Source organism: Phocoena phocoena, chromosome 2, assembly GCF_963924675.1.
Source record: "Phocoena phocoena chromosome 2, mPhoPho1.1, whole genome shotgun sequence".
Taxonomy (NCBI): domain Eukaryota; kingdom Metazoa; phylum Chordata; class Mammalia; order Artiodactyla; family Phocoenidae; genus Phocoena; species Phocoena phocoena.
The window spans coordinates 32,253,080-32,275,711 of NC_089220.1; the positions used below are offsets into that span (position 1 = coordinate 32,253,080).

Here is a 22,632-nt window from a genome sequence, read left to right on the forward strand (position 1 = left end):
CCAGAGAATTTGAGGAGTGCTGCCCTAGAGCTCTGGTGCAAACACTTTGCTTTCCCAGCTCTATGACAAAAAGGAGACATGCTCAGGTAAATGACAATCCCCAGACCATCAATATAAAATCTCACTCTGGCCATCATTTATATCCGAACTTCATTCCTTAATCAGAGCACCTGATAAGCTGGGTTTATCCTAGGTAATGTTAAGTTGCAGGCTCTCAACCTACTTATGTAGCATTTTCATTTAGAGTCAAAGAAAACTGCTCATTGACAACTGAATCTTAAAACACAATGTAGGACTACACTAGTGCGCCCAACTCTTTCATCCGACAAAACCTCATTTGTGTAAAGCATGTTTCGGCTGCCTTTACAGGTTTAATTTTTCTCCTGCCCATATGCTGAAGAAGAAAGCATCGTGATTATCCGTCACTTATAAATGCGTTTGAGAATCAGAGATTTTGTTCCTTTGTTTTAGAAGTCATTTAGGCATAAGGAAGTTACGAAAGCATCAAGAAAGTTGGTTGGCGGGCAAGGCAGTGGAGAAAGTGACCAAAAAAATCTACGCCACACAAACCTCTTGACGGTCAGATATGGCAGCTAGACACCACTGCTACGGCAATTTCAGACTACTTGATTTCAACTCATTTCTAAATACTAATCCTGCCATAATTAATGGCTTTATTGATCTTTTATTCCTGCTCTGAGAAATTCTGAAGAAAAAAGTTTGGAATGACAAAGCAGCAGACAGATTAAGAACATGAATAAAAAGCGTATCTTTTCAAATAAATGAAAGTGAACTGCAAAATAAATTAGGTTTATTGGTCCTTTTATTTATAATAACTCCAGTCCCCAAGAAAAGCTAGACTTCCTTAAAAAGAAAAGTTGTTTAGCCAATGTAGGAGTTAGGGGAGCTATTCTCTAAGCGTATAAACTGTGCTTCCTAGTCTCCATGAATGAAGTTTATTTTATTTTATTTTATTTTTGCAGTACGCGGGCCTCTCACTGTTGTGGCCTCTCCCGTTGTGGAGCACAGGCTCCGGACGCGCAGGCTCAGTGGCCATGGCTCACGGGCCCAGCCGCTCCGCGGCATGTGGGATCTTCCCAGACCGGGGCACAAACCCGCGTCCCCTGCATCGCCAGGTGGACTCTCAACCACTGCGCCACCAGGGAAGCCCTGAAGTTTATTTTTTACACATTTATCATCTCACTAGTTTCGCAATACATTGATCTATAATAATAGTATAATTTGTCTAGAAAAAAATGCTAATTCCTAGGAGATAAAAATCACCAGTTGAATTCTAAAATGTCTTTAACTAAGTTACACATAACTTTTATTTTTGTCCTAACAGCTCAAAATGCAGTTACTGCTGTAATAATGAACAGATATTATGAATGATGACTTACAGCATTTCAAGACCTGCATCTGGAAAAAGACCATTCGATCATCCATTTAGAAAGCCATAAGTGACATATCATACTAATTATCCTTATTAATAGCCCAGTTAATTACACCACTCACGTACACATTTCCTTCAGTGAGAAAAGATAGCGTATACCTGTATATTGCAAAAATCACTCAAGACAGTTTGAGAAAATACTGAAACCGGAAAAGGTCTAAGAATTTTATAGAAATAAAAAGTTCTATCAGTTCTTCATTTGAATTAATTATAATTCTTGATAAATGTTATCTCAATAAGTTTTTAAATATACAAACCAACTTAAACTTCACAAATGTCAGCTCTAATAATATCAACTCAATTCTACTGTAGTTATAAGAAAATATGATTTATGCCAGAGGAGAGATAGCAGGTTCACAAAGGACTGGGCAGGCAGGTAGCCCAAATGAGTGAAGTAGGCTTCACAGCCAAGGACTGTGACAATCTACCACTACTCAGCTCTAGCCAACTGTTACCTTGAGGAATAAAGACAAAAACCAATAACAATAAAATTAACATTCTGCTAATCTAATAAAGTAAGTCTGTAGGCTAGATTTGGTACATGGGCTACCAGTTTGCTACCTCTGCCAAAAGGGACAGAGTGGCTAAGAACTGCTCTGAGTCAGAAAAATGGAGACTGAAAAAACAGCTGTGACTCTAACACACATGATGAACTCGTCCAAGTTACATGATCTAAGTGTCAGTCTCCTCATCTGTACCTCACTGGGTTTTTTAAATGAAATTAAGTAGTGTATATGTTCAAAACATTGTAGCTCAATGTTATCATTAGATGCTGAAAGGAATGGATAAAAAAAGGAAACGGAAAAGGAGCAGCAGCAATTCAAGTCCCCCTTCTATCTGGCTGTGGGCTTTATTTCTCAAACTCATAAGGCCTAGTTCCGCCTTCTTTCTCACCCACAGGTTATTTTCTTTACCAGCAATAAATGCCTCCTCTTTCCTCAGGTTTCCTCAAGGCCTACCTCACACCTCATCTATACCTTTCCTTTATATCAATACTTCAGGCCATTCTCCACTCCCCTTTTCTTTGAAAGCACTTTCAGGACTGGCAGTGAAACTATCTTACTGCTGAACCCCAAGGTATACTCAAGAAATCCTGAATGTAGTAGTTTTTCTCCCTCAATCTTTGAGCGCTATGCATGTTGTGAACTCCTTATGACAACATGAAGAACCTATCTGCACTTTCGTTGAAAAATGCTTTCATCATTTTTCCCTGTTAATGTTTCTTCAAGTAATGATAAAGAATCAAATAAATTAAACAAAATGTCAAACCATATTAACAAAAAATTCATTTCTAAACAAACATTTGAAAACAACTTCAAAAACCCATTCAATGGTCTCCTTCTTTAAAAGGAAATTGACTTAAGAACAATCTAATTTAGTGTTTTTCTTACTTCATTCTTATTACAGGTATCCAAAAAAATACCTTTCCCCAAAAAGCTATGCTTGATTTTCTCAAAAAGAGAAGTTATACTGATTTCAACTCATATGGACAAACAACATTCTCCATTTATATTTTGATTGCAATCTAGAATCTTGATTCTTTGGAACTTCTGGGTATCAAAAGAACATTATGGTGCCTCTCTCCCGTAAAATGCAGAGTCCCAAATTTTGGTATGCAATTTCAGCGAGTTCAGAGTATTCCAGAATCTTCAGTGGATCCACCCACCCCCGTTATGAACTGTAGTGATGAAGAGGAGGTTTGTTTCTATTATTACATGTTATGCATCTTTCGAAAAGATAGTCTTCCTTAACAAGACCTTTAACTCTGATATTAACTGGGGAAGCAGCTTCCCTTTACAACTGTCACTACTTCCTAGCTGCCATCCTGACAGCTAACAGAAAATTGAGAACTTCTTACCTCCGAGAAATTAACAGCCAAAGGAATGATTCCAGCCACGTAACATCCCACCAACATAGCCAGAGACAGCAAACTAATGGAGATGAAATCATCCATTCTGCCCTCCTTTATTCACCCACCACCAGCCTACAAATTCTCGAGGCTTCGAAGGGTGCTTAGGTTCTTAAACGCGTGTGGTTGTTCAAAGATAACAAGTGGACTTTCACTTCTTTGGTCCTCCCCACCGGCAGATGTGTTCACGAGGCACTTTTCTCTTGAACGTACCTGGAAACAGCCCCTTTTTGCTAATACTAGCACCAGAGAGAACTTTCAGCAATTTTAGGTCCCTGCCCGTAAATTTTCCGATACCAGTCACTGGATTCCCGTGGGTTAACAGATGAGAAAAGTCAATGGGAAATATAAGAGTGAGCGATTTCTTCAGTCGTCGGAATAAGGGTAGCACAATGGGCCTACTTCCTCCACGAACAGCGTTCCAGACGGCGGCAGAAAAGCACGAAAACCCAAGAGAACTCGTTCGTTCTTCCAGCGGCCCTATCTCCCCGGGGCCGCCCCGCCTGTGATCCTCAGGCTGGTCTGGGACCAGCCCTCCAATCCCGGCAAACTCTCTTCCGAGTCTCGAATGAGGAAAGGAGTCCTGCAGATTTCTAACGATGGGCCTTAGGGGTTCAGTAGCGAAGCTGATACAAAGCTGTCTCTGCCCTATACCCAGTGCTGCCCATGTTACTCCACTCCGCTGGGGCTTGACCCGGAGCCACCGATACTACAGCTGCCATGGCCGCCAAGTGGCACCTCTTCATTACTCCACTTCCGGATTGCCTTACCACCCGCTCCTTTAGAAGGGTACTTCCGGGTTACAACTGACCTATGCCCCGGGATTCTTATACTGCCGCCATTTTTGAGTGGGGCCATTGAAAGATGACTTGTATCACTTTCTATACCAGTGATCAATTTAGCCGCATGCATAATAACGAGAGTACGGAAGACAGCGTCTTGAAAAAAAAATGATTCTTTTTCAAGTTCCGATACATTCCCCGTGGGTCTCGTCGCCCTTTTCCAAGATGGCTGAAACAGAGTCAGTATCTGCTCTAGCTGCCGGAAATATGTTAGTCTCTATGGTCCGAAAGGTTCTTTCGCGGTGTCCTTCTGACGACTTCCGGCGGCTCCTCTCGCGGGGATTGGCTGTTGGATACATTGCGGCTAAACTCGTGTGCGGCAGCGGAGTCGGCGGCAGAGTCGGCAGCGGCGGCAGCGAGAGTTTGGCGCGATGGTGAGAAAGGCCTAACCGGTTCTCCGAGCCCCCAGCCGCCAGGATGACCCCAGCCCCTACCTCTTCTCCCCACCCAGTCCAGCGCGAGTATGCAGCTGCTCGGTCCTCCGGCGTGTGGGTCGACCCTTCCCCTTCCCGCCGCGGAGACGCTGGGCCTGGCGGTAGGCCCCGGAGCCAGGGTCCGCCCTGCGGTTGCGCGCCCGCCGGCTGGCTCGGGCAAGGCGTGCGGTGCGGAGGATGCGCTTTCTCCCGATTGCTGCTTGGTAGAGGCAGGCATGGGGAGGGTGCCCTTTCCCTCCAAACTCTCTAGCTTCCTGTGGGAACAATGGCCGAGGGATGTCTGACAATCCTGTCCCAAAGCTGACAGATTGAGTCTACTGCACCCAGCGTGTGGGCCAGGAGGGGTCGTCTTTGCTTTGTAGCGTGCTCTCTCAGCTATTCCCTTTTGTATTTCTGTGCTCTGCTTTATTGGAAAAATATGTAATATTTTTCCTCTTCTCTAAGACCTCCAGAGGCCTGGTTTGGTGTGGGTTTTTTTTTTGTTTTTTCAGCCCTTAATCCTATGCTTATCGTTATTTATATTCTCTTGGGGCTGGAGGCAGAAATGATAGGTTCAGCTGAAGGTCCAGGTTCCTTAGAATCTGACCGGGTTGGTAGTGGAGTGGTTGGGAAGGGTTGTTTGTGGTTTTTTGTTTTTTGCTTGTGTGTGTGTATTTTGTAATCCGCAAAAAGGAGACGCTTACAGGGATTCTGAGGAGTCATGGTTACTTCCACACTTCAATTTTCGTTTTCTGGTTGCTGCAGTTATTAACAGATTATGCAGCTAATGTTAACAAAGAACTTTTTCAGGTTGTCCTTTAATGAATTTCAATGTTTGACCCAACATAATCTCCCAAAGAGGACTAGGAATTAGAAGACTGGGTTTCCAGTTCCTGTTTTGTTATAACTTGGGCAAGTCGTTTCATCTCTGAGTTTCCTTCTTTCTCTGCCTTTTATGTCACTATTTGGTATTGTATTAAAATGCTTAGATTAAAATCTGGGAAAATGACAACAGTTAATATAAACAACCCATTCTCGTTGAACAAATATCAGTGATAATTCCTTATTTCAAGTAGAATTAAAAATTGGAATTTGTATTTAAAGGGAACAATTATTGGTTCAAAAGTCTTAAGTACTTTTGGTTTACTGAAGATACCAGCTTCGATTTCTTTTTTTTTTTTTTCTTTTTGGTAGTTGGGGAGAAGCATTTGAAGCTAAAGAGCCAGTGTTATGTACTGTAGTATTTCTGCAACAGTAGAATGACTATTAGGGTTCATGTTTGTGAGACTTTAAAAAAGTTAACAAAGCCAGATTAACTATTCATTAGAGTGAATCAAAGCCACTTGGTAATCAGAATAAGGATTTTATTAAGGTAATCCTGCATAAATTTTATTTTTCTGATTTAGGTTTCACAGTGTTATCTCCCTATTGTGGCAAATATAAATATATATATGTTTGCCTATATGTACTTATGTTTTGTATATGTGTGTGTGTGTGTGTGTATGTGTGTATGTATATATATATATATATATATATATATATATGGAACTGGTCATTCCCCTGAGAAAGAGTACCGTAAGGAAGGCCAGGACCAAATCTGTCCAGAAGAAGGAAAAAATTGATAGGGCAAATATATTTGGATTTTTAGTGAAACGAAAGGGTTCCAAAAATGGCTCCAATAAGAAGAAAGTGACCAAAATTGGTTTGAGAGGTATTATGATCTTAAACTGGTGACAGAAAGGCACTGTCACTTAAGAATAATTAACCATTTTGACTACAGTTCTGTACATTTAGTCATTTCTTGTTCTTAATTTTTAAGCCTTGTCTTTGGGCAGTAAGTACTGAAAACAGTAAACTTCGCTCAGGTTCACTTTAAGGGTAGATATAAAAAGCATACTGTATAGCCATTCCCATATCTTTACTCTTTTAAGTGACTTAATCCTTTATTTTGCATTAGAATAAGAACAAAATATAGTAGCAACTGGTATGGCTAGTGTATGGGGCAGGCCCTTTTGCAGGAATGCTAATGTAGTTTATAAATTAATTTTCTTCTCAACATATGACCTATTGAAACTACTGGTGACTTATAAAAACTTATAAATAACACGTAATCTAATATGCTGCTTTCTTTAGCTTTTACTCACTATTTAAGAAAGGCCTTGATTGTGTTCAGGTCATTATAGGTGAGAATTAGTTTTCATCTCTTGTCATCAAGTTTTGTTTTATCTCAAATCCTCAAACTTTTAATCAGAATGACTCCATTTTTGATGGGGAGGGAGGAGTACGATAAATTCTTTTGTTTTTCATATTGTGTTCAAAGTACTGTTTGGGGGTAATTATTCAGAAAGTCTAGGCATCAGCTATTTCAGTTGCAGATTGTTGGTGGTTAAAAATTCTGATCATTTCAAAACAGTTTGGTTCCTGTAATTAGGAGATTTTGTTTGTTTGTTTTTTACCCAAAAATAATAGTACAGCAGAAGAGAAGAGAAAAATATGAATAGTTTGATTTAGGATTGGGTTTACAGTGAGGTTACATCATACTTGAATTTATTTAATAAGTCTTACACACTTGGCAAAAAATTGGAAGGGGTTGTATCCTCAATAGACCAACAGTGTCTGGGGGCATTTTTGGTGGTCACAGCTTGGCCAGGAGAGGGTGGGAGTGCAGGTACTACTGGTATTTAGTGGGAATAGACCAGGGATACTGCTGAACATCCTGCAACGCACAGGACAGCCTCTGCAACAAGGAATCTTCCAGCCCCAAATGTAGTAGTGCCAAGGTTGAGAAACCCTAAAATAGACCCACTAACAAAAACATGCTCCCCATTGAGGGTGAGATGGAAGATAAAAGTCTATCTGCTGTTCTTTAGGCCTATTCACATCTCTTACAATGTGATCCTCTAGCTATTTTGTGTGATTCCAGAGTTTAAAAATACATAGCCCCTTAAGGTGAGTCATCTACTAGGTGAATAATTTAATGGATTTTCTAGGGTAATGTTAACTATATATACTAATTTTATATTGCCAATTTATCTTACGCCTTAATGTTTGAGTCTAATCCCTGGATAAGATGTGACTTCACCGTTGTGCTAAAGTTAGAAAAAGAACATAGATTGATGCAGTGCTTGCAGTCATTATAGTGTTTTCCTTTTTCTCTCCTTTCATCAGCCCATATCTGTTTTTATTAGGGACTTAATAGGATTAGAGCTAGAAAGTGACCAATGGAGATAGAACACCTAAGCAGGTTTATAATCTGGCTAGGAAGATAGGTGCAAAAGAGAAAAAACAGTACAGGGTAGCTTATGCTGAGTACTTGCAGCCAGTTAAGTGCAATAAAAGTTTGACAAAGCACTCATTAAGGACTGGGAGGCTAAGAGGGACCCTACAGAAGGTAATCCAGCTTCTGGTGCTACGCTTGGGCAAAGGCATAAGTATTGTAGAAGGAGCACCCTGATTAATAGTGTTTTAATAACTAGTGATCATTTGTCATGAATGGAGATTCTATCTCATACTATGAATTTCTCAAATATGAGTTGGAAACTTATATTGAAATCACTTTTCTTTCCACAGTCTCACACCATTTTGCTGGTACAGCCTACCAAGAGGCCAGAAGGCAGAACTTACGCTGACTACGAATCTGTGAATGAATGCATGGAAGGTAAGTTTAAACACTAGTCGAGGGGTAGAAATCTTTGCGTTTGTTTCGGGGGTGGGGAGGTGTTGGGGGGTCGGGGGGGCTGGGCTGTAGAGACTCCCCATTCCTACGCTAGTGTCCACACCAGCTTGTTGACGCTGGCCAGGGTGAGGGTGGTGGGTGCTGCAGCTCTCAGGTGTCTTGAGTTTGTGTTTTCCTCCAGATTTCTTGCATTGTTAATTTGAGCAAGGAAAGTGGATACTTAGGACTGTATTTGTTGAATATTTGAAATATAAATTATATATACTGTCTTTTTCTGTTGCAAATATTACTTTACTTTTTTTAATCAAGCTCATTATATAATGACTTTCCCAAGCCTCTGATTGTTGTGTAAATGTTCTGTTATTTGTTATGTTATTTTGTTACTGTGTTATGTAAATATTTTACAGGTATTCCTTATATATTGTGGTTAAACTCAAGCACTATAGAGTAGTTAAGGCAGGCCCGAGGAACCTAATAGTGCCTACGGAACCTAATGGTCTGCTTATTAAACAAATAAATGTTAAAAGCTGGTCCATCAGAACGTTAAAAAGTAAAAAATCAGCTCAGTGAATAAAGGCAAATGGAACCAAATCAGTATACCTTCGTGTACATTTGATAAGCTGGCACCACCCTGAAGGGAAGTATTAGCCCTCAGTAAACCATTAGATGAGAGCACATAGATTGGATCATCACAAATTGGATTCATCTTTACACTTAATCATTATATCAAGTAAACCACCCTGCGCCCTGTCCAGCAAATTGCACGTTCTTCACTTCATATAAAGATGTTATAGTCGGTGTTTTTGCTGCTGGCATGTCCCTGAATTTGTTGATTATCTGAAGCTAACAGGGTTAGACTTAAAATCTCTTCATTTAAAACCAACAATGGGTAGACCTGTGGGGGGAAAAAAGCTACTTCTAGTAATTAGAGACAGCTTCTACGCTTTCCTGATCCTGCCATCAGATTCTGCTCTAGAAGAGCAAGGCTCTTGTTCTTTTCTTAGGTCCCTTCCTCTGCTGATATCCTTACTTGCCATTAAGGTAGACTTTGTACCTACACTGTCTTTTTAATGAATACACTTTATTTCTAGAGCAGTTTTAGGTTTAAAGAAAAATTGAACAGGAAGTACAGAGAGTTCCCATATACTTCTCCCTAACCCCAGTTTCCCCTATTAATAAATCTTGCATTGGTATGCTACATTTGTTACAGTTGATGAACCAGTATTGATACGTTTTTATTAAAGTCCATAGTTTACATTAGAGTTCATTCTTTGTGTTATGCAGTTCCGTGGGTTTTGCCAAATGCATAATGTCATGTATCTACCATTAGAGTATCATATAAAATAGACTCACTGTCCTAAAAATCCCCTGTGCTCCACGTATTCATCCCTCTTCACCCCATCCCTGCTGCCTGGCAACCACTGGTCTCCTTGCTGCTTCCATTGTTTTTGCCTTGTCATAGAATTGGAATCATTGCCATATGTACCCCTTTCAGACTAGCTTTTTTCACTTAGCAGTATGTATTTAAGGTTCTTCCATGTCTTTTTGTGGCTTGATAGCTCTTTTTTTTTTCTTCTCTTTTAAAATTAGAAATGGTGGTTTATTTTCCATTTTAAAAGTTAAAATGGAAATACTGGAATCAGTTCTCACATGGTGGTTGCCAAATGGTAATTTTCTTTCTTATTTTTCTTCGTTATAGTAGTTAACATTCCTCTGGAATACAGAGCTTTCCCTCCCTGCATCCCTTTTTTAAAATTAATAGATTTAATTTTTTTTAGAGTAGTTTCAGGTTTACAGGAAAATTGGTTAGAAAGTACAGTTCTACCATACCCCTGCTTCCTTCCCACCCCCTCCCAGTTTTCCCTATTATTTATATCCTGTATTAGTTTGATACGTTAGTTACAATTGTAGAATCAATACTGATACATTAATAACTAAAGTCTATAGTTTACGTTAATGTTTGCTTTGAACATTTTGTGGATTTTGACATGTGTAATGACCATTTACTACCCTAAAAATCCCCTGCGCTCCACCTACTCATCCATCTCATACATGGCGTGAGATGGATCCAAGTTCTTTCTTTTGCATGTGAATGTACAGTTGTCCTAGCACCGTTTGTTAATAAAACTACTCTTTGTCCATTGGATTGTCTTGGTCTCCTTGTCGAAAAGCAGTTGACCATAGATGTGAGGGTTTATTTGTGGACTCTTGCTTCTATTCCATTAATCTGTGTGCCTGTCTTTATGCATAAGCAGTACCACACTGTCTTGATTACTGTAGTTTTGTAATAAGTTTTGGAATCAGGAAGTGTGAGTCTTCCAACTTTGTTCTTTTTCAATATTGTTGACTATCCTGGACCCCTGTATTTCTGTATCAAATTTAGGATCAGCTTCTCAGTTTCTGCAAAAGTACCTCGGATTTTTATATGGATTGCATTAAATTTATAGATCATTTGGGGGAGTATGACCATCTTGATACTGAGTCACCCGTTCCATGAACATGAGATAGCATTCCATTTATTTAAATCTTTACTTTCAGTGACATTTTATAGTTTTCAGTGTGTGTCTTGCATCTTTTTTATTAAATTTATTCATAAGAATTCTTTTTTGATGCTATTTATTTCCTTTTCAGATTGTTGGGATATAGAAATATTGATTTTTGTATATTGATCTTATATCATGCAGTCTTGCTGCACTCATTTATTGGTTCTAATAGTTTGTGTTTTGTAGTTTCCTTAAGACGTTCTGTATATAAGATCGTGTCATTTGTGAATAGAGATAGGTACACTTCTTCCTTTCCAATCAGAATGCTTGTTATTTCTACTCCTTGCCAAATCAACCTGACTAGAACCTCCGATACAATGTTGAATAAGAGTGGCAAGAGCGGATATTCTGGTGTTCTTCTCATCTGAGTGGGAAAGCATTCAGTCTTTCACCGCTAAGTATGATGGTAACTGTGGGTCAGTGCTACAATGAAATTTCCTTCATTGTGAAAGGTTTTTACTTCCTTTCCATTTCACCCTTTCTATTCAGGAACTTATGAGTGATGTTTCTGATCACAGTGTGTGTATCAAAACCCTTACTAAGGGACTTCCCTGTTGGTGCAGTGGATAAGACTCCGTGTTCCCAACACAGGGGGCCCGGGTTTGATCCCTGGTTAGGGAACTAGATCCCACATGCATGCCACAACTAAGAGTTCGCATGCCACAACCAAGGAGCTGGCAAGCCACAACTAAGACCTGGCTCAACCAAAAAAATAAATAAAATAACTAAAACTTAAAAAAAAAAAACACTTACTAAGATAGCTTTTGACAACTCTGTGGTTGAATATTACTTTTTCTTAGGAAATTTATGAAGTCAATTTAGAGGTACATGAAGACCTGTATGTACAGGATAGAACATATTTATTTGTTGAATAACCTGCTAAGACACACGCTGTCGGAATTCCCCGGCGGTCCAGTGGTTAGGGCACTGCGCTTCCACGGCAGGGGGCCCAGGTTCGATCCCTGGTCAGGGAACTAAGTGCCGCAAGCTGTGCGCGGTACAGCCAAAAAAAAAAAGTTTTATTGTTAAGGCACAAAATACCAACATTCTGGTGAATTTATAAAATTTTTAAAAATTTGCCAGTGGCAACAGTGAAAACAAAAGTGATCAACTTACTGTTCTTTTCTCAGCCCAACTTTATAAAAATAAATATTACGATATTAGGATATAACACTACTCATATCTAAAGTTCATATAATTGTAAGATCTTGGTTTTCCCCTCCCTCTTAGGTGTTTGTAAAATGTATGAAGAACATCTGAAGAGAATGAATCCCAACAGCCCCTCTATCACATATGATATCAGTCAGTTATTTGACTTCATTGATGACCTGGCAGACCTCAGCTGCCTTGTGTAAGTATTAGCCACCATATCTCTTAAATTGTATTTTTCTATTGTTTGTTTGTTTGAGGCGATTTATGGTGTTGGGAACTCACTCTGCCTGACACTGATCGTTGTGTTTTGCTTACTATGTATTAATTAATATTTCTTCTGCATGTGGCTCATAAATTAAGTTGTCAACATAAAGCTAAAGGCACAGGAAAATCTTAAGAACTTTGCTAATTGATGCAGTTAGTATGCATCAACTTTGAACTGAGAACTTTGTTCCTTAAACTTAATAATCTTTTTCTTAGTTTTTTTTCCCCATTATAGTCTTTATCTGAAAGCAGTTGGCTTTGATTAAAACTAAGATTATTCTGTTTTCATGACATTATTTTTAGAATGTATATATATAGGACTGAAATGGAATTTAATTTTAATTCCACCCAGTGTTAGTCAGGTATATTTTGGCATGTTAGAATGAGATTTTTTTTTATAGACCCTTATGTTTTCTATTCTCAGAGGTTTGTCAAATTAAAATTTTTTTCTAACATATTATGCTTGTTATAATTTATTTCGATAATTACTTATCACCACTATTACTAAGGAGCAGGTGAGTCTGTAATACTTACTCAGTCTCCTCAACATTTTTGGACAAGAGCCTGAGTATAAGTACAGCTAATTTTAAAAGGGAAAATGGAATTACCTTATAATGAGATCTTCAGTCACCAGATGCCTTAATGTTTATTACATGCCAGACCCTGCTAGAAGAAAAAAATATTTTTCAGTGGTGAAAAACATATAGGTCCTACTCTGAGGCATTTCCTGGATCACCACTGGAGCCAAGCCTGGACTTGCCGTCTCACCAAAGATTGCTGGTGAAAATAAGCATTTCCTTGCAATTTTTGAGTTTTGTTTTCTGCATCTCTTCATTGTGTTTCACTTATAGCCATTTCATTTTGCTCATTCAGAACATTCAGGTGATCCAGTTCTGGTCTTTAATGAAATGTGTTTATAATTTTATTATTTTAATATAAAAACTCAGAAAACTGTTGAGGCCAATAGAGCTATATATATTACGCTATGTTAGTTTGTAATGGCTATAGTTGATCTGTTTATTGCCTGACGCACACAGAAAGAGACAAATATTCATTTAACAAATATTTATGAAGTGCCAACTATGTACCATGTGTGTTCTAGGCACTGGGGATTGAACAGTGAATAAATCAGGTTAAAAGGAACCCTGTGAAGCTGCAGAAGAATAAGTGAGGGGGAGAGTAGAGGGAGATGAATTTGGTGGGGCAGAGAGGGTGATATCCTAGAAGCCAACTCAAAAGTACTTCATATTATTGGTAGATCAAATTAATGAGGACTGAGAACTGACTCTTGGTTTAGCTATGTGGAAGTTTTTGGTGACTTCCAGAGCAGTTTTGGTAGTGTGACAGGAGTAAAATCTTTATATAGTCCAGTGAGTTTAAGTTAATGAGGAGAGAAATTGTAGGCAGCCAACACAGACAACTTTTTTGAAGAATTTAGCTCAGAAGCAGAGCATAGAAATGGGGTTATAGCTAGAGAAAGGAATACTTTTTCTTTTCCTTTCCTTTAATTTTGTTTTTAAGCTGAGAGAAATAATGGTAAGTTTGCAGGCTGTTGGGATGATATAGTAGAGAGGGGAAAATTGATGGCTTTAGGTGGGATCTTGGACAGTACGTTAATAGTGAAGTAGGAAGGATGGGCAGATATGGTGGAAGCTTGGGGAAGTTGTTTTCTAATTGTTTTAGTTACCTCAGGAAAATAGGAAGAAGGACACCATTTGAAATTAAGGGTGAGGGAGGAGGTGTCGGAGGCTTGTGAAAAGAGGTAAGAAATTATCTAGGAGGGTGAAGGGATTAGGGAATGTGTGATTTAAGAGGTACGTGATAATGAAGTTAAAGTTAAATTAATCATGTGATAAATAGGTTTTTCCTAGTCACTCTTAACCTGAATGGTTACAGGTGAGTCTCTACAGGTAGAGAATCAGCAGAGATTTTGCTAACAGTTGAGGATGTATGCAAGGGAGTATTAATGCAAAGGACTGAATGACCATGTAGGGGTTGGGATGGCGTGGGGACAGGTAGGATCAATTAATTACAGGTCACAGTGGGGTCAAAGGATTGTTGAAGGTGGGGTGTTGGGAAGTAGTGATCAGAGAACGAGGTGCTTGAAATTGGGAGATTGAAGTTGCTGGTAATGAGAAGGTGTAGGGATCTGGCCAAGGAAGGGCAGGGCATGAGATCATTGGAGGAGAGGAGTTCAAGGAACTTAGAGGCCCAGATGTTGGCAGGATCATCTAGTGGATATGAAATCACCAGTAATGTGTTTATTTACTTTCTAGAATTTGAGAACAGGGAGCTTTGTTTTTGTTCACTGCTGTATCCCCAGTGCCTAGAATAGTATTTGGCACATAGTTGGTATTGACTAAATATTGGTTGTTAAAATACATGTCATCAATATAATATGATTTGAGGCATAGCTTTTTAAAATTATTGGTAATCTTCCTTTTCTCTCATTTGCATTACAGAGCTACAGTCGGAAATGATAGGATGGTCTAAATAAAAGTGAAAGAATCTAATATGACTTCTTTCATGCTAAATTTTGCAGTGTCTTGTATTCTCAGAAATCATTGATATTATTTATCTGATTAAGCTGTGGGTATTTTATATTATTTTTACACTGTGATGGAGAGTTTTGTTTGTTTTTTGTTTTTTAATATATGTTCTAGGTGTATTTGGTGAAATATTCACACTTGAACTTAAACATTGGATGTTTCAGTTGGAACTGAAAATTTTAACAGAGCTAGTATGCATATTCTCATTTCATTCTTTAAATGAATTGTTGATTTTATTTTAAAAATTAATGGCTGTCTTTCTGATTCTATAAAAATCACTTATTGAGACATTGGGTATCTAATCCTGATGGTTTGGGATATGGCACTCATTCGCAACAGATGGGGAATTACTTACAACCTTGGGAGGTTATGGTTAAGATCTAACTGGAGTTTTAGGATTAGACATAGCTGAGTTTGAATCCTGGCTCTGTCATTTGCTAGCTCCCTTGGGCAAGTTAGCTTAATACTGCTAAACCTCAGATTGCTTATTTGTAAAATTTAGATACCTCTACCTTACAGGACTACTGGTGAGGATGCAGTGCTTACTTAGCGCAGCAGTATCAGGTATATGGCAGGAACTCCATTTTTAACTAGGTTGACATCAGGCAGGGTTTTATTTTTAATTACAGTGAGGAGGTTGGTTCTTTAAAATTTGCCCCAAGTAGAATGATAGTTTCAAATTTCACAAGTGAGTTAAATTGTACTGTTAACGAATAAAGAGGTGTTATGTTGGTTTTTTGACAGTGAAAGTTACACAGAGTAAAATAGTAGCTTTTATGGGGACATACTACAGGTATGTCATTAGTGATAGAACATAACGTTTCTAACTTCGTGCCATTAAGTGTAAACCAGAAACTACGTCTAGCATGCTAAAATGACTTCTAATACTTGCATTATGAAAGCAAAACAGAGGAAATACATCTTTAATTATATATATTATATACAATTATATATATTACAATAATTATTTAATTATTATAGATAATTTTTTCTAAGCTGTAGTAGTTCAGATAGTATAAAAGAGAGATTAATGGTAATCTATAGTTTTTAATTGTCTATAAAACTGTAAACTGTAGCTATTTATGTTTCTATCTCTAATGTTGAACTTTTGGCCTTTGAAAACTTTCAGAATCAAATTTGGATTTAGAACCATTTTGCTCATATGACTTTGTTATTTGAATGTTCCAGAGAAATAAGATTTCCAAAATTGCTTCCAAAGAGGTCACCTATTGCCATGGCATTTCCTATAACAGCACATCCTGCCCCTCTCCTTAATCAGGGATTGTGACTTGGCCAAGAATTGGCCTCAGACCAAGAATTAAGTTCATTTTTGGTTTGTAATTGCTGTGTACTCATTGCTTGTATTAAGTTTAAATGGCAAGATATTTTTAATTATTTATTCTTAAACCAGTAGAGGAAGAATGGAATAAATAAGATACTTTGTTGACATAATTAAACCCAAAACAAACTGACCATGCATTAATAGTAAAATTTATTCATGAAGGATTTGTATTTCATATATTTGAAATCAGAGTACAGATTTCTTCACAGTTCTGTGATCTGTAAGGTGGTTTTTTTTGTTTGTTGTTGTTTCGTTTTTTTTTTCTTTTTTAAATAGGCTTTTTTTAAGATTAAGATAGCAGCCTGTTGGCCTTTCGAAGATGAGGGCTTTTCTTGTTTGCTTAGAGACAGAGGGACATTTTTATCCTTAGTTATTGTAATAAGGAAGGTACTCCTTCCTAATCAGGAAGACAACTTGATATCGGTGAAGACCCCAGCTGATTTCCCTGCTCAGATTCACAGCTTCTGTTCTTGCATAAACCTGCACTTAGTTTTATTCTTTTTTGGCCACGCTGTAGGGCATGTGGGATCTTAGTTCCCTGACCAGGGATCAAACCCACACCCCCTGCATTGGGAGCATGGAGTCTTAACCACTGGACCGCCAGGGAAGTCCCTAAACCTGCACTTACTGACCATAATAGTAGGCTAAATGATTTATCTGTACCAACAGCTAAGGATTTTATTAATGTACTTAACATTTAATTGTCTCATTTTCAAGTGTCAGTTAACAGCCATCAACATACAGCTTTCCATAAAGAAGGCATTATTAACTATTTCTTACGTTGGAAAATAGCATGCAAGTTGATGGATTCTGAAGTGATCTTGGTGGGGTGAATGATCTATCTAAATAAGACTGTCCCACCCAGATATTATAGTTCTGAAAAATTCTTTTCCTTTTTTATTTCTGTTCCAGTGTTAATATAAATACTGTAGTCTGTTCTGCCCTACCTTGGAGTAGACTAGATTAGCACTTATTTAATTAGGACATATGAACAGAGGATAGTCAAAGAACATTGGTTTACTTTTTAGAGTATTTCTCATTGTAACAAAAAGACATTAGTAAAAAGCCAAATGTTTTGTAAAATTAGAAAGCTTATGCATTTTTAATAAACCAGATTCTGACCTTGCCATTCAGGGAAAGAATATGATAATGGTGTAAGGCATTCTTACTTTGGAGTTTGTTTTTCTTCAAAAATTGGGTCATACGTTTCTAGCTTAGTGGTTCACGGTAAGGACTCTGGTCAGGAGTGTTTAAGCTTTCACTCCTTGCCTGAAGTCACTTAGCTAATAAGTTACTGAACTTTTTTGAGCCTTGGTTTCCTCCTTTATAAAAAAAGGATAATAATTTTATCTACTCAACTGCTAGGTATTGCTTTAGGCACTCATCTGAATCAACTCACTTAATCCTGTTTACAACAGTTGTAAACAGGATTAAGTGAGTTGATTCAGATGAGTGCCTAAAGCAATACCTAGCAGTTGGCAACTTCTTAATAGGTATTTACTATCATTTGTATTTATGTATATAATTTTTTGCTGAGAAGCTAAAAAATGAGGCTTCTGGGTAAAATGAAACAATAATTGATAAATTAGATATTTCATTTTTTTAGGGCATCCCTAAGGGTTTTTTGTTGTTTTTTTTTAAGGCAAGTTGTATCCTTCGCCTCTCTTGAATGCCATGCAATATTTCCACCAGATGGTGCACATGACTTTGAAACGCTGTGATGTGCCTTGTGTTTGTGCGGTCTCTGCTTGCTTATCGTCTGCTTTTTTCATACTATAGCTTTAGTTTTTTTAACTCCAAAAAAATGAATTTATTGCCTAACCAGCTAGATTTCAGTTGTAGGTCAGCTGGAATGTTTCTGTTTTTTGAGTCCTCTAAAGATACCTTGAGTGATTTGGCTATTAAGTTGATGCCTTGTACTCCCAAAACCCTGGAATCCTATTGGAGCTTCATTGCTAATGCTACTCCTTGTACTCCAGACCCTTCCCAGCCTCTAGCATTGTTTATATTAAAAAGCAAATCCTAAAATACTGGATGTATATAAAAGTATTTCCTCCTGTTAATACTTTTCAGGGAAGAAGTCTTTGTGGCAGTAACATGTTAAAGGTTTGGTTTTTTTTAAGTTGATTCAAAGTAAATTTAGCAAATTTGAATTAGTGTTCAATTTTTGTTTTTTAATCACTAAAAGAACCATAAAAATAGTAACTATGTAGGAGAAAGAACACATGGTTTCTGGTCATACTTTGTCAAGAAGTAGATATGTAACATTACACATTTAACTTAAGATCTCTAGGCCTTGGTTTCTTTTTCTGCTGTAAGATAGTACTAGGTGATCTAAACTTCATATCGCTTAAAATTCAACAGTTATGTAATCGCTCTTTTACATTTTCATTAAGTTCATGTATGAACATGTGCACATCTGTGCTATCATTGGGCAGTTATGATTTCAGGTTTTAAAAACGTGACAGTAATTGACCATCGTAACTTTGCCTATTACCTTTCTGTTCCTCAGTTACCGAGCTGATACCCAGACATACCAGCCTTATAACAAAGACTGGATTAAAGAGAAGATCTACGTGCTCCTTCGTCGACAGGCCCAACAGGCCGGGAAATAGTTGAGTTTGGAAGCGTTAGGGGGATGGGGGTGGGCTTGGAACACAGGTGTGTACAGTGTGCTGTAGTAGAAGTTTTGTATTATAGTAATCCTGTTTCCATTTTGGTACACTCTAGCCAGGATTGAATGTATTAGATAAAATAGGATCTTGTTCAATCTGAAACCCCCTTTGCCCCCTTCTCTCCACTCCTTTTTTTTTTTTACTTAAACATTTTTATGATGATTTAGGTGGAGGTTGGTTTTTATCAGTTAATGTTGGTTCCAGTCCTTCAGACTGTCCGCACCTGCTTTATAACATTCACTGTACTAACCCTTCTTCAAATCAGGGTGGGGTGGTGACGCGGTTTAGTTACGTCCTCAAGACAGAGTCTTAGTGAGAAACAAATAAATGTCCTTTAGTTATATTTTCCCCCGAGTGATTTTTTTTTTTTTTTTTTTTGTCTCTCAACTGAATTGGATTTTCTTGCCAAAGCATTATCAGTTTCTAAACCAGTAGCCTGCTACACAGTGAATTTGAAGAAAACCTATATATGTGCTGAATTTGTTTTGCTGTGGCTTATATGAAGCTAAAGAGCTTTTACCTCATTTTCCATCCTTGTAAGTGAATCTCAGTTGTATCTCCAAGGTTTGTACCTACTGTTGATGTAAACATTATGAAGCTCTTTCTGGGGACATAGCTTATCTACAGCAGCAGCCAGGTTAATTCCGTAGCTTTGGTGATGTACTTCTTCTGGAAGGTCCTTGTGCCTTCTCGTAGCCTTCAGCAGTTGAATGCTGATTACCACCCCTGTATAGAAGCTATGAGGGTGAGGGAAAGACCACAGAGAAGTACAAGATAATCTTGGTTTTAGTGTAAAGACTGTGGTCACATTGTGACTTGAACATACACTACATTGTACCTCCAGTCATATATGAGAACATTCCCTGATTCTACTATTATCACACTTCACCAATAGCAAATAATATCTTTACACACTATAAGATCGGCAGTTTTTTCGGAGGCTTCATGACTGGCCTCATATTTCCCTTGTCCCCGCCCTCACTTCCACATTAGAGCTTTAACTGTTTTGTCTTGTTTTATGCAGAATGAAATTATATGTGTAGCTTTAGTTAATATTTCACTGTGAATCAGCTAATTTTTAAAGCTAAGATGTTCTCAGGAAAAAATATAGATCCAAAAGTAAGTCAGATTGGGCTTCCCTGGTGGCACAGTGGTTAAGAATGCACCTGCCAGTGTGGGGGACATGGGTTTGAGCCTTGGTCCAGGAAGATCCCACATGCTGCGTAGCAGCTAAGCCCATGCGCCACAACTCTGAAGCCCTTGCACCTAGAGCCCATGCTCTGCAACAAGAGAAGCCACCGCAATGAGAAGCCCGTGCACCTCAGCAAAGAGTAGCCCCCGCTCGCTGCAACTAGTTAAAGCCCACGCGCAGCAACGAAGACCCAACACAGCCAAAAATAAATAAGAATTGTTTTTAAAGCCCAACAGATTAGACACTGCAGAATAAAAGTGCGATGAACTTGAAGTTAGAGCAATAGAAACGTAAACACTGAAGCATAGGAAGAAATTGGGGGGAAAAAAGCTTCAGTGACCTGTAAGATAATAACAAATTGTCTAAAATGTATAATTGAGAGTCTCAGGAAAAAGGAGGATGTGGAGAGAACAAAATGTTGAAGAAATAATGCCAGAAATTTTCAAATTTGATGACAACTCTAAACTCAGATTCACAAAGCTCAACTAACCCTAAGTATGATAAATAAAACACATATCATCATTAAATAACTAAAAACTAGTGATAAAGAAAGAAAATCTAAACAATAAATGCTGGAGAGGGTGTGGAGAAAAGGGAACCCTCTAGCACTGTTGGTCGGAATGTAAATTGATACAGCCACTATGGAGAACAGTATGGAGGTTCCTTAAAAAGTAAAAATAGAACTACCATATGACCCAGTGATCCCACTACTGGGCATATACCCTGAGAAAACCATAATTCAAGAAGTCATGTACCACAGTGTTCATTGCAGCACTATTTACAATAACCAGGACATGGAAGCAACCTAAGTGTCCGTCGATAGATGAATGGATAAAGAAGATGTGGCACGTATATACAATGGAATATTACTCAGCCATAAAAAGAAATGAAATTGAGTTATTTATAGTGAGGTGGATGGACCTAGAGTCTGTCATACAGGGTGACGAAAGAGAAAAACAAATACCATATGCTAACACATATATATGGAATCTTAAAAAAAAAAAAATAGATGGTTCTGATGAACCTAGGGGCAGGATAGGAGTAAAGATGCAGATGTAGAGAATGGACTTGAGGACACGGGGAGGGGGAAGGGTAAGCTGGGACGAAGTGAGAGAGTAACATTGACACATATACACTACCAAACGTAAACTAGCTAGTGGAAAGCAGCTGCATAGCACAGGGAGATCAGCTTGGTGCTTTGTGACCACCTAGAGGGGTGAGACAGGGAGGGTGGGAGGGAGACGCAAGAGGGAGGGGATATGGGGATGTATGTATACATATAGCTGATTCACTTTGTTATACAACAAACTAACAACAGTGTAAAGCAATTATACTCCAATAAAGATGTTAAAAAAAAAAAAAAATCTTAGCAGCCAGAGGAAAAACGCAGATTGCGTACAGAGGAACAAAGGTAAGAATGACAGTAGAATTCTCACCCAGAACTATACAAGCCAGAAGAATGGAATGACATTTTTTTGATGCTAAGAGAAAAAACTGTCAACCTAAAATTCTGTATTCATTGGACATATTCAAAAAAAGGGCAAAATAAAAGATTCTTCAGACAAACAGAATCTGAGATAATTGGTTGCTAGCAAACTTGTACTACAAGAAACGTTAAAGGAAGTTCCTCAGGCAGAAGGAAAATAAAAACAAACTTGGATCTACACAACAACATGAGAAGCACCAGAAATGGTAAATATGTGGGCAAATACAATAGACTTTTTTCTCGTTTTTAAATTTTCTAGTAATTTACTGTTTAAAGATGTACTGTGTGTTTGTAACATCTAGAATTAAATAACAATTGTGTAAAGGACAGTAGGGCGAAATGGAAATACACGCTTGAGAGATTTTTAACACCAACATGAAGTGGTATAGTATTTGAAGATGTACTGTGAAAAGTGAAAGACTGCAATCACTTAAAAAAAAAAACCCTCAATTCAAAAGAAGGCAGGATAATGTGGAAGCCTGGGGTTGGAGGGATTGCCATGGTAAAGCTAACTCCCTCTCACCCACATGCATTTGTTGTGGAGTATCTACTCTGTTCCAGGACCCCCAGAAGAAACAACAGGTGGTCAAGTAGATAACAAATAGCAAAATGGTAGATTTAGACCCCATCATACTGGTAATTACATTAAATGTAAATGGTCTTAACCCTTAAATTTAAAGATTGGGAATGTCAGACTAGATCAATAAAGCAAGACACAACTATATGCTAAACCCACTTTAAATATAAATATAAAAGTATAAAAACAGGTTAAAAGTAAAAAGATGGGGGGGGCTTCCCTGGTGGCGCAAGTGGTTGAGAGTCCGCCTGCCGATGCAGGGGATGCGGGTTCGTGCCCCGGTCCGGGAAGATCCTACATGCCACGGAGCGGCTGGGCCCTTGAGCCATGGCCGCTAAGCCTGCGCGTCCGGAGCCTGTGCTCCGCAGTGGGAGAGGCCACAACAGTGAGAGGCCCGCGTACCGCAAAAAAAAAAAAAAAAAAAAAAGTAAAAAGATGGGGGAAAAATATGCCATGCAAACACTAAGCTTAAGAAACTGACCTATATAGTCAGTATCAGACAAAAGCAGACTTCATAATGAGGAATGTTACCAGGGATAAAGAGGGATGTTGTATAATC

At 38.3% G+C, this 22,632-nt stretch overlaps 2 protein-coding genes across 4 annotated transcripts in view; one reads left to right on the forward strand and one right to left on the reverse strand.

Moving 5' to 3' along the window:
• The window catches only part of SLC39A9 (solute carrier family 39 member 9), a 42,318-nt gene extending 38,911 nt beyond the window's left edge, over nt 1-3,407 (reverse strand). For all 3 annotated transcript variants that reach the window (XM_065872200.1, XM_065872199.1, XM_065872198.1), the window contains exon 1: nt 3,312-3,407. In XM_065872200.1, coding sequence (XP_065728272.1) covers nt 3,312-3,407 — 96 coding nt within the window. The remainder of the gene's footprint in view (nt 1-3,311) is intronic.
• Nucleotides 3,408-4,545: 1,138 nt separating this feature from the next.
• Nucleotides 4,546-19,159, forward strand: ERH (ERH mRNA splicing and mitosis factor). The gene is made up of 4 exons (XM_065872400.1): nt 4,546-4,578; nt 8,188-8,275; nt 12,067-12,187; nt 18,656-19,159. Exons 1-4 carry the CDS (start codon nt 4,576-4,578, stop codon nt 18,756-18,758), a joined length of 315 nt encoding a protein of 104 aa, XP_065728472.1. The 5' UTR covers nt 4,546-4,575; the 3' UTR covers nt 18,759-19,159.
• Nucleotides 19,160-22,632: the final 3,473 nt, after the last annotated feature.

Excerpts from the sequence above, each read along its gene's own strand:
- ERH (XM_065872400.1), top strand. Across the intron at positions 8,276-12,066 it reads TGTGAATGAATGCATGGAAG|GTGTTTGTAAAATGTATGAA; the intron begins GTAAGTTTAAAC and ends CCTCCCTCTTAG. Across the intron at positions 12,188-18,655 it reads GCAGACCTCAGCTGCCTTGT|TTACCGAGCTGATACCCAGA; the intron begins GTAAGTATTAGC and ends TCTGTTCCTCAG.